Genomic DNA, 12,827 nt, shown 5'->3' with positions numbered 1-12,827 from the left:
TCCATCTTTAATAATTTTGTAAAGCTCATTGTTGATGTTAGTATTAAAACCAAAAAGAATCTATTGAAGAAAGCTTTGTTACGTATTTCTTTGATTTAGTTTTTATGAGAAAATTAGGAAATATTCTTTAGTTAGGATTTAGAAGTTGTCATATCGTTTATTTGTATCTTTTTGATTTCATAGTTCAAATTGTTGTTAGGATTTAGAAAGTTGGATTTAATATCTTGTTATATAAAGCTTGGTTATTCAAAGTTACTAATTTACATGATCGCGACACATAGCAATTATATATTTTAAAATTGTGACATGTGTTAATCTATTTCATAATTAAAAAATATATACTAAGATATTAACAAAAATAAATTTTATTAAAAAGTAATTATAAATATTATTTGATAGTAATTTTTCTTTTTTTAAATCCTAATCAAAAATAATTGCAAAAGATTATTTGATAATAATTTTCCATCAAATATTTTGACATGTGTTTAAATATTTAATGAATAAAAATATATAATAAGATCAAAAAAACGAATTTTCCTATAAATTAAGTATAAATATTATTTAATAGTCTTATTATTATTATTATTATTATTATTATTATTATTATATTATTATTATTATTATTATTATTATTATTATTATTATTATTATTATTATGTATGTTTTAAAAGATACTAAAGATAGAGAAGTTACAAAAGATAAAAATTAATTTTTAAGAAAAAATATCAAACAAAAACGAATTGTAAAATCCTACAAGTACAATAAATTATTTAATAAAAACATGAACAAAAACTAACTTTTATTATTCTTATTATTTTCTTATAAGTAAATAACTTTCGTTTTTTGATTGTATGTTAAAAAATTATGATAAAAAATAGCTACAAATATTTCACATCTAAATTTAGGTTTAAGCTTCTATATATTATTTTTACAAAACACAATAGTATTTACATGAAAAGTATTACATGAGTATTTTCTTTTAATATCTTGATACAACTCAACTTTTTATTATCCTTATTACATCTTATGATGCTAACATAATTTTTAATTTTGATGTTGTTGTCGTACATGAGTATGTGTGAATATGATGAATATGTGTTTGTATATATAAGAAAAAATATATAAATACTAAACATATTTTTTCTATAAAAATAAAATGGTTGTATAAAAATCTAAAAGAAAAACTAATGATAAAATAAATAATTTCCTTTTTAAAAGTCTAAATAAAATAAAAATGTAAAACTAATCTTATTTTTCTTATAAACCAAAATTAATTTCAAATATTTCACCTGATATGATTGTGACATATGCCAATTAAACAAATTAGATTATGAATGTGTTAATAAAAACTGTATTTATGTGAAAATAATTTTTTCTTTTCCTAAAATACTAAATAAAAGAGATTTCTAAAAAAAAATATTTTCTAATATTAATTAATTTTTTTTTCTTTTAAAAAATATCCTGACCAAAGAGAATTTTAAAATTTTATTTAATAGTAAAAATTATTAAATTAACATGACAATTTGTAAAAATATTAGTGATATTGAAAAACCGATTTTTGAAAATGGAAACTCTTAAAAATAGTCAATATTAACTGGAAATAATTATTTGATAGGAATTTTATTTTTCTAAATCCTAGAAAAAAATATAATTGTTAAAGATTATGTAATATTAATTTCCTTTTCTAAAATCCTAAAAACTGTAAAAGAATATTTGATACTTGTTTTCTTTTTTTTATAAAAAACATCCTAAACAAAAGAAATTTGTATCATATTTTGAAGTCCGAGAATTGTAAATATTTATTTGATAGTATTTTTAAATGTAAAATTACCAAAAATTGTTTAATTAACAAAAGATGTGTAAAATTAGTATTGATACGAATTGTAAAAACAATAATTTTAAAATATTTATTAATAACTAAAAATAATTATGTGATAGCAATTTTGTTTCTGAAATTCTACAGAGAAGATAATTGTAATAGGTTATATGACACTAATTTTTTTTCTTTTCTAAAATCTTCAACAAAATTGTTAAAGGTTATTTATTTTATTTTTAATTTTAAATAAAAATGAAATTTATAAAATATAATGTTTTCTTTTAAAAAAAATCATAACAAAATAAAATTTTAAAGACTTATTTAAGAAAATATTAAATTAATACATAAGAACATGTATAATATTGTTATTGACTCGATTGGTGTATTTGACTTTCATTTCTTTTTACTTTTCATCAATTTCTTATTTCGGGTTATGTTCAGTTTAAACGTTTAGGTATAGTATTTTCTCTAATCATAAGTACAAAGTTTATAACAATTCATCTATGCACCATGATTATAAAATACAAATATTAACTTGAACTTATGTGTAAAAATGGATTTTAATTATAAAATAAATTTCAAATAACATATGCAAAAAAAAAAACAATCATAAAACTATAATAAAATGATTTATTATTTTATGGTTTTTATTAAATTAAAACATGAAACAAAAGTCATTGCAACGCAAAGGGCTTCTATCTTGTAGTTTAATAAGAGAATATTCATAGATAAATTTTTTACTTTGTATATGGATTTGAAGTTGTTAATTATACTGTTTGTTAATAGAACCGGTTTGATTGACAAAGAAAATAAGTAAACCGATGATATCGTCTTCTTCACTTACTACTTCACCAGTCTTCACCTGCAACCGATGATAAGGTAGCAATTAAAATCATCTTCTTAGCATACTCATTACAAATGCTGAAAGCCTGAAAAGAAGATTCAGAGACATGGACTACTGATAATTCATTGTGAGAAGTTGAGCAGGAGAGAAGTGAATCACAAGTTTCAAATAATTCATTAAAACAAAATTAGAATATAATATTATATGGTCGAAACCTACCATGAAACAGGGGGGGAATAAACGATGATTCAATGTTTCTTGTCATTTCAATTTTATAATGATTAAATGTGAAAAGTTGAGCTTCATAGTGAGCATTTGAGTATCGTTTATGTCAATAATGGTTAGACAGATGTTTATAATGGCCAGCAATATATAGTAACATAATTTGCTGAGTAATTTAATTCATTTGATAATATTATATATTTACAAAATTAATATATTTAATACTTGTATTTTTTGAATTTCACACTATTTTTCTTTGGTCGGTTAGCCCCAAATTTCCAGTTAAGCACAAAAATACTAATACAAAATACATGTATTATCAATAGAGAAGTATAACTGCATGCAATGTATTTATGTAATACATGTATTTCTTCGAAAGCAATTGTAACAAGTTTTTTAAATAGTTTTTTTTTAATTGAAAATATAACTTATTTGTTTATATAAAATGAGTTTCGTGTGATATCGCATGGGTTCTTTACCTAGTTTAGTAAAAAGCAAAGTTTAATAAAACAAAAAAAAATTGCTTTACAATATTAATATTAGTTGTTAGAGTACTTCTTTAAGAAAATTATGGCACTAAGGTTACTCTTATATGTCTGTGCGAGGTTTGATTGTAGTGGATTAAATATAAAGAAAAGGTGAAATTTTGGCTTCGAATGTTTACAACCGCACCGCAGTTAACGGTAACAAAAATTTCTACGGTAATGGTGACTGCGGGTTAAGCGGTGCAGGACAAGCGGTTTAACTGCAGTGCGGTTCTAACAGTTATAAAAATGTATAGATATAAGGTATACATAGAGATTTTTGTTATTGTTAACCACGGGGCGGGACGGGAAGCGGGTTACCATTCAAAGCCTACATATACCATATATCTATACGTTTTTATAACTGTTAAAACCGAACCGCAGTTGAACCATTTGTCCCGCACCGCTCAAACCGTAATTACCATTCAGAGCCAAAACTTGATGGGGAAAAAAGGAATGGATTTAATCCATTTTGAAAACAACTAAAAAAATTAGAAAATTTCAGACCAAACAAAAGATCTACCGGGAATAGGGCTGTTCAATATGGTAAAACCGAACCGTAACGAACCGAACTGAAATAGACAATATGGTTTGGTTTTGGTATATACCATATAAACCGAATGGATATAATTTTATAAAAAACCGTAGGATTTGGATATGGTTTGGTATATAACCGATTAAACCGAATAAACCGAATAAAACCGATTAAAAGTAGAAACATGTAAATATGTATCTATTTTATACCAATACATAAAAATATTTTTGTTACATAATTTAAAATTGTGTTAATAACTATTACCATAATTTTATAGTAATAAAGAACCTTAATTTGTAAAACACTTGAACTATAATTAAATAACAATACATCGCAATTCAGACATCTTATTTTCTAAGTCTTCTTTTGATCTTTTTGCTTTATTTTAGTCTTCACTAAATTAATATGAAGATTATAAATTTGATGAAGAATAATTAATAGAAAATTTTAATAACTTTTTTCTTATATGTAAACAAACAGAGTTTCATGTTCAATTGAAAAAACATGACTTTAATGAACACTAATATGGAAGAGTGGAAAAACTTTTCTTTCATATGTTTCTGTTTTGTTTCATATTTTTATTTTCAAAATTTCAAGCTTTGATTTTAGTTATATATTTGATTATTTTATTTGATGGTAGAAGCATTTTTACTTTTGTGTTCATTTCTTTGAACATGTAATATATTTTTAATAAATGATTGTATTGACAATATGATTCTAAAATTCATATAATATGATCTCAAACTAAATAATTTTGTTTTTTTGGTATAAAACCGAATAAACCGAAAACCGACGGTATATAAACCGAACCGAACCGAAGTAAATATGGATTAAGAATTGTAGTTATATTTTACTAAGCGAAATACCAAAAATCGAAAAAAAAAAACCGAACTTAAACCGAACCGATATCCGGATTGAACACTCCTAACCGGGAAGGTTATATTAGCCCGAATGTAATGTAGAGATGCAAACTTTGCAAAAAAAAAATATTGTCGTTATTACCTTAACAAAACTGGTAATAATTATTGAAATAAATAAATAATCTATTTGCTAGGAAAATATAAATTAGATTTAAGATGGCACTATTGTAACTAGTCATGTTGGGAGGGGGAAAACATATCCTTAGATCGAGTATATATTATATTGTCGTGTCTTCGATCTAGGGTTTACTTATACAGAACATGGATCCCAGTGCCAGCATGATTGATACGGTTGATGGCGAGCTCGAGGTGACGCAACACGTGGAGGCTTCTTTGTCGGATAGCGTTAAGCTTCCGACCAAACGCAAGGCCGAGACGTCTCCGGTGGCGGATTCTGTCGAAGGCGAAGGAAACCGACAAGAGGAGGAGGAAAAAGACAGCGGAGAAAGCGACCAGGTTTGGGATGTCGACAGTTTCGAGTCAGACTACTCTTCGCCAGAGGAGGCGGCTTCGAACACGGACGAATTTGAGCTGCGTCGTTATTTGCGTCATCTCTACGAGAGCGGGGTATGTCTCGATTTCTAAGGCTTTGTGCTTTATATGTATGTATATCTGTTTGGTTTGCAAACAGAAAGTTTCGTTCGTTCTTGTTTGAAGTACAATGTTTTTTTTTTCGTATGATGAACAGAACCTAAAGTTTCAATCTTTTTGTTTTGTTTTAAGGGTTTCTTGTTGGAAAGGGAGATGGTTCCCAAGAATCTGTTTCAAGGGTGGCGCCCTTTGAATCTGGACGCCCTATTCAAAGATCCCAATATCACGGGGCGTGACTACATGGAGATTATGGCTCGAGTGGCGATTGACAAATACAACCAAACAAAGGTTACACTTGTGCTCTCTCTCTCTCTCTAAGAGATAGAAACTAGTTAATTAATCATTTCACTATTTTGCGTAGAATAAGACTGTGACGCTTGACCATATCGTGAGGGCCGTGATAAGGATGAGCATTGGAGTCAAAGCTTATATTACTTTCATGGCTAAGGAGTGTCCTGAAGGAGAGCTTGTAGAGTATCAAGCTAAGGCTGAGATCAGGGTGTGGCAGACTAAGATTCATCCCATCCTTTGCAGACCCGCCTCCTCCTCCTCCTCTTCCTCCTCCTCCTCCTCCTAAAGGTAGACTTGCTTTTCCTAGTTAGCTATTCCCTCTCGGGGATGGATGTATTTAGCTTCCTCTAATCTAATATCTACTCATAGTGATGTGTTTTTCTGGTTTTCTAACTGCAGACTGTTGGTGTTTTCTTGAGCTTTGCTTCCCTCTCGAGGAAAGTAATAGAAGCTACTTATTATGTTGGAACCTTTATATTAAGTAATTGGAGTTTGTGTAATGGTGTTAAGCTATATATTTAAAAGCTGTAAGACCTTAATTATGCTAAGTTATTATACTCTGGTTTTAAATTGTGTTGATGGTACTTAGTCTCATATTAGTGATCTTGTTCAATCAGTCTATTACAATTATGCTAAGTTATTATACTCTGGTTTTAAATTGTGTTAATGGTGCTTAGTCTCATGTTAGTGATCTTGTTCAATCAAGTCTATAATATAAATCATAATGTCTGCTTTAACGATGTGTTGTCTCATTTTATTGCTTACCTTTTGATAATTACGTGTTTAACATAGTTTCCCTTGTAAATGCCAAATTAACCGAAGATGGTGACGATGTTGTTGTTGATGTCAAGCTTATCAGCGGCGGTGGCGGTAGCACAAGTGGGGAAGAGAGGAAACGCAAACGCAGGATGGTTACCAATTTCCGGCCAAGTGCCAAGATTCTGCGATCAGATAACCGGAGCTCTAATCGCCGGTTTAGTGGCACTGATCCTCCATGTGTTCTTGCTCATCTTCTCTATCCACTCCGTTGTAGACCCTTTTCTTCTCCGAAAATCTTGGATCAAAAATAATTACTAGAGATTCCAATACGAAATCCTCTCGTATAATTACATATAAAAGTTTCGTACTGTTGACTTTTCTTTTTCACATTGTCTTCGCTTTGAGGATCAAATTGTTTTTGTCATTTTTGATATTATTTCACATCCTAAACCTCTTTCCAGAAAATATGCCAAATGTTAGAACACCTGCAGATTATTGAATTAATATTTTACCTTCTCGTTATTAATTGAAAATGTGAAATACTTACGCAATTGCCACAATTTTAATATCGTACTAGGTGACCGGCCCGCACCCTGTGCGGACATAAGAAAATTTAAAATATGGAATAAATATTATATAGTTTTTAGAAGTAACATATTTTACAACATAGTACCACCGTCTTTGGGAGAATTCATCAGTCATGGAAAAAAGCTGGTAGTCAATATTTGAGATAGACGAGAGGGAACACAATAACGTCAGTATGAAGAGGCAGATATTGTGTGTATATATAATTGCAACGTCACAAAATATTTTGTGTGTTTAAGAAGATACTTTCATTAAAAAAAACGGAATAAATAGTGTATAGTTTTAGAAGTAACAGATTTTATATTATCATTAATTAGAATTGTATTGTATATGTGTCGTAATTCTTTATTTAGGTGAATAATATTATTTTTCCATAAATACTAAACAAACATTTATGTAGACATATTAAAAGAAAATATAAAAAAATCAAAATATTATCCATAAATAATATAAATTATGAAGTACATTTCTCGATAAAGAAAGCAAATTCAATTAGAAACGTGCAAAAAATTAAATAAATTTTGTAAGCAATTTGACGGATTAACATTATTTGATAGATTTATAAATTTCTAAATTTTATTGAACATGAAATAATATTAAATTGACATACCGTCATCGGTCTCCTAACTCATCACAACCCATCTGGCAAATACAAAAAATAAATAATAAGTAGATTAAAATTACGTACCGTGACTACGGAATATTCTGAAAAATTTGTTTGTAGACAACATTCAATGTTTTTGTCTTCGGCTTCCCTTCTTACCAGTTATTAAGATTTTTAATCCAGATCTCGACTTAACTCTCAAAAGTGCAACTTTGCCTTGCATTTTGTAAGCATTTTATAAATTATTTTAAAATTATGATAAATTTATACTTTAAACAAGGATAAATAATTTAAAAATAATATTAATAAATATTTTTGGATTTTGTAATATTTAAAATAGTTATTATATAATTATATTCGAACACAGTTCATCAAGTAGAGGATAAAACTATTATAATTATCTTATATAAAATTTTGTTCATTTTATTTTATAGGTTATAAATATTAAAAGTAATAAATAAAACATTATTAGTCTTTCAATAATTTCGAGAATAGTTTCCATAAATTGTTATTTGTAATATTCGTTAGATTATATGGCAAGTGATGTTAAACGTCAATAAGTTAAACAATTCTTCCATATTTGGAAAACATATATATATATATAACAACGACAAATTAAATGGTAGAGTATGTAAACACCTCTTTTCTACCAGCGCGAGTTAGAACACCGCCGTATTTAAGAATCATAAGGGCCTCTACAAGTCTTTCTTCTTCGCATTCACCATCCCACTTCAGCGGCTTCAGTTGAACCTTCATGTATATCCCTGAGAAATTTCCTCCATGCGCCATTCCAAAAGGTTCTCTGCTGTGAGAAAATGACCTCATGAATTAAATAAAAAATGCATAATGCTAGCTTACTTATAAGATAGTATATTCAACAAAAAAAATGATATAAGATAGTATTACTAAATGATACTATGTAATACTTTCCCGGACAATATTCAACAAAGAGAGAGAAAATACTAAAGAACCTCTTCAAGAACTGCTTTTAACTTGGCGAAGCTTCTCAGCATGTTCAATCAAGGTTTTCTGGATCACTATCACTCTCACGACCTAGTCTACATATAAAAAACAGGAAGACCATATTGTTGTTACCAGTATGATACAAGCCTAAGCTAACAAAGGCTAGATCACAAGGCAACAAGAGTTGTCAAGCTTGAATGGGTCGATTGTCGCCACAAAGGGTTGCGGAAATATCCCTTTGATAAGACCAGAAGCCTGCGCCTATGTGAATCCACACAAAGACAGAGACCTACACTTGTATCCTAGAATGAATCCACAAACTAAGGAGACAAGCAAACGGACAAGAAATCTAAAGGAATCCACCTAAAGACTAATTGAACAAAACAAAGACAAACTTTGTAAACTGAATAATACTTTATTAATTTCGTGCAAAGGTGATTTACAAATGAGACTTAGCTCTGTTTAAATAGAAAAGAACACAAATGCCTAAAAGAATAACTTGGAAAGAAATAATAAGTGAAAAACTAGCCGTTGGACTTAGTTGGTGCAGAATCTGTCCATGTATGGAAGTTGTCTTCTCTCCTTGTATCTTGTGAGTTTGGGCAGAAATAAATGCATCCGTGGGATCTCCTTTGATGTCTGGATAGTCTCTAAGTCGTGCCTGAACAGAAGGGGAAAGAGCCGTTGGTCTTCAATAACTCCAAGTGTGAATGCATCCATGTAAGGTAAGTTGACAAATAAGGGATTCATCTTTTTCATGTGGCTGCTGGTGCATGGTAGAAACTCTCCCACTGCTCTTAGATGTAATGAATAATCTCCTGGTTTCCACACGTGAGTTTGAGTTGCACACTCCTTAAGCAAAGAATTACTTTCCTTAATTAGAACCAATTCGGATGCAGTGTAGATAGTCTGACTTGTAACTGGCATATCTCCTAAACCATTACTCTTTTTGGTATGAAACCAATTCGCTGCGTGCTCTGGTTGAGTTGAGAATCTATAGAAACTGGTTTCACGGTTAAATTCCTTATGGTTGCAAAGATATTCTTCTTTGAGTGCACCTATGTCGCTGCTGGCTCCAATGTAGCTTGTATGGTTGATCTCATGAGTTGGTGGTCCAGCTACTGACTTTAGGTCCTCATCATTCCCTCCCTCTTCAAAAGGTTTTGTCCTCAAAACCAATTTACCTGCACCAAGATAGAGCAAGTTAGGTTTCATTCTAATTTGGAAGGCTAGGGTCTTACCTTGGTATATGCACGGTTTTGTGATGCATTGTCCAACTGGTGGTTCTTCTTTGATCAGTAGGGAAGCTATGCCCCTTTCCATGGTTGGTCTATGATTTCCCTTGGAAGGATCGTGGTCTCCTTTTCGAAATCTTCTATTTCAAAATTGGTTTCTCCATTGACCACTGCTTGGGTGTAAGGTTGTGAGTTTGGTTCTGGATGCTTCTCCATTGTACCTATATCTGAATCATCACTTATGGGCAAGAGCAAGTGTTTCATACTTGAAGTGGACGATTCAAAAAAATAATATTGAGTAAGATTTAGAGCTTCACTTACCTGGTTATCTTGCATTGATTCAGCTTTGGTATTTACTACCTCTAAAGCATGATCAGCTGGTGTAGAGGTCTCTAGGGTAGATTGCTCATTATTCTCTTGTTGTTTAGCTTCTGTACGTGTCTCCTCATTACCTAGACCTTCATCAAAGTTCTGGACAGAGTGCAAGTGCATCATACCAGTGTTTTGATAAGTAAGATTATTCACTTTAAGTTCAGAAATCACCTTATCAAGTGTTGGACTTGATTGCACAGCAAGGTTGGGCTCTTGTTCCTTGATTTCTATGTTAGTACATGAAATACTTTCAACCTTTTGGGCGCTAGACAAGTGTGTTAAGACAGTCATGGAATTACTAGAAACAGAAGTAGATCTAGCTTTAATCAAGTTGATAAGATCATCAATATGTTTATCCATTCTAGAAAAGGAATCATCAATTCTAGTATCGGAATCACTTACCTCCAAGTTTGTTTCTTTTGCTTCAGATAGTACTGACTTCACAACTCGTTTTGTGGGACACTCCTTTGCTAGATGGCCCTTGCCTTGACACCTATAACAAATAACCTCAGATGGTTTTAAAGAGTTAGAGTGCTCACCTTGGTTTCGTTTGACTTGAGGTGGATGCACTGGCCTTGAACTTTGTCTTTGGGAAACAACTTCTCTCTGAACTGTGGGTTGCAAGACTTGGTGCTTTATTAATCTCCTTGTGGACACCTTCTGAATGTATTTTGCCTTCTTCACAAACTCACTATACATGAGCATCTTAACCTCTTTCCAAGTAAAAGCCGGATCATTGAAATAGATCCTATCAGCATCTAGCTGACTCCACCAATTGTATGCCTCTCCGGTTAAGGTATCCTTCGCATAAGTTAGCTTTAGCTTCTCTGGAATTCTCCAAGCTATAAACCATTGCTCCATGTCGTCCTCCCACCTTAGATATGCACTTGGTCCTTGCTTATGACCAGAAAAATGTATAGATGGTGCAGCCAAGCGATTCTGATAAAACTGATCTCCATTGTAGTTCCATGGCGTGCTGTGAGCATGTCTTGATAGACTCCCATGATAAGATCTTGATGGTGCAGCCACGGTGGTCTTTTCTCTTCTAGAACACGCTTGAGAATAATATTTCCCTTCAGAACTATCCTCATAGATGAGTTGGGATTTGGGACCATAGCAAGTTGAATACCGGTCCATTGATTCTGGTTCCACCTCTGGGTATTCTTGTTCATCGTTTGGGACATACTCTGGAACAGAGTCTGCGCACCAATGACCTTCAGTGTGGTCATCTCCATCGTCCCAACAATCCTGGTCAGCTTCTTCTCCCCAATCTACCTCAGACGTGTTGTATTCTTCAGCCTCTTCTTCTGAGTAATCCTCCATTGGCATCTTCTCTATCTTTTCTCAGAGTTTGCCTTGCACAAACAGAAGAAAAAGGAATTAAGTCCTGGCTTAGCAAAAGAAAGGATAGAAGAATAAGAAAGAACAAAGAAAAATGGAAACTTAGTATCTCCTTGTTTTTATTTTATTTATTTATTTATTTTTATTTTTTTGGAAAATTAAAACAAATGAAAAAGAATTCACTTTTTTTTTGTTTTTTTTTAATGGAAACACGAAATATATAAACTAAGACAATGAAATTAACTTTTTATTCTGGTTTTATAATTTTTAGAATTTAAAAGAAGCAAGAAACAAAATTGACTTTTTTTTTTATATAGTAAGTGAATAAACCGAAATGGAAACTAAGGAAACAACTAATGCAAACACGATTTCTTTTGGCTTTTCAAATTTATATGAATCAAAGAAAGTAAATGGTCATCTTTGTCGTGCCTCCCTGGTTTTAACACCAAGAACAAGCAAATGCAAAAATGGACAGAAATTGCAAACAATTTTTATGGTTTTTTTTTTATATGATTTTATAAATGAAACAAATGCAAAAGAGATGAAACAAATAAACAAATGCAAATGAATAGAGACAAGGATAGATATAACCTGATAGATAGGAGCTTTTGAAGCTCTGATACCAAAAATGATACAAGCCTAAGCTAACAAAGGCTAGATCACAAGGCAACAAGAGTTGTCAAGCTTGAATGGGTCGATTGTCGCCACAAAGGGTTGCGGAAATATCCCTTTGATAAGACCAGAAGCCTGCGCCTATGTGAATCCACACAAAGACAGAGACCTACACTTGTATCCTAGAATGAATCCACAAACTAAGGAGACAAGCAAACGGACAAGAAATCTAAAGGAATCCACCTAAAGACTAATTGAACAAAACAAAGACAAACTTTGTAAACTGAATAATACTTTATTAATTTCGTGCAAGGGTGATTTACAAATGAGACTTAGCTCTGTTTAAATAGAAAAGAACACAAATGCCTAAAAGAATAACTTGGAAAGAAATAATAAGTGAAAAACTAGCCGTTGGACTTAGTTGGTGCAGAATCTGTCCATGTATGGAAGTTGTCTTCTCTCCTTGTATCTTGTGAGTTTGGGCAGAAATAAATGCATCTGTGGGATCGCCTTTGATGTCTGGATAGTCTCTAAGTCGTGCCTGAACAGAAGGGGAAAGAGCCGTTGGTCTTCAATAACTCCAAGTGTGAATGCATCCATGTAAGGTAAGTTG

General features: G+C 31.2%; 1 protein-coding gene across 1 annotated transcript; it reads left to right on the top strand.

The window, feature by feature from the left end:
- The first annotated feature begins 4,823 nt into the window (after window positions 1-4,823).
- Window positions 4,824-6,320, top strand: BNAA10G02080D. The gene is made up of 4 exons (XM_013863823.3): window positions 4,824-5,428; window positions 5,585-5,740; window positions 5,814-6,031; window positions 6,143-6,320. Exons 1-3 carry the CDS (start codon window positions 5,123-5,125, stop codon window positions 6,027-6,029), a joined length of 678 nt encoding a protein of 225 aa, XP_013719277.2. The 5' UTR covers window positions 4,824-5,122; the 3' UTR covers window positions 6,030-6,031; window positions 6,143-6,320.
- Window positions 6,321-12,827: the final 6,507 nt, after the last annotated feature.

Source organism: Brassica napus, chromosome A10 (genome assembly GCF_020379485.1).
Source record: "Brassica napus cultivar Da-Ae chromosome A10, Da-Ae, whole genome shotgun sequence".
NCBI classification, from domain to species: domain Eukaryota; kingdom Viridiplantae; phylum Streptophyta; class Magnoliopsida; order Brassicales; family Brassicaceae; genus Brassica; species Brassica napus.
Note: the sequence above shows the minus strand (reverse complement) of the source record. Positions and strands in the feature narration are given on the sequence as shown.

What these genes read in the sequence shown, in the direction of transcription:
- BNAA10G02080D (XM_013863823.3), top strand. Translation starts at nt 5,123, where the DNA reads ATGGATCCCAGTGCCAGCATGATTGATACGGTTGATGGCGAGCTCGAG. An exon ending in GTCATCTCTACGAGAGCGGG is followed by an intron (nt 5,429 to 5,584) that starts GTATGTCTCGAT and finishes TTTTGTTTTAAG; the next exon opens with GGTTTCTTGTTGGAAAGGGA. An exon ending in ACAAATACAACCAAACAAAG is followed by an intron (nt 5,741 to 5,813) that starts GTTACACTTGTG and finishes TATTTTGCGTAG; the next exon opens with AATAAGACTGTGACGCTTGA.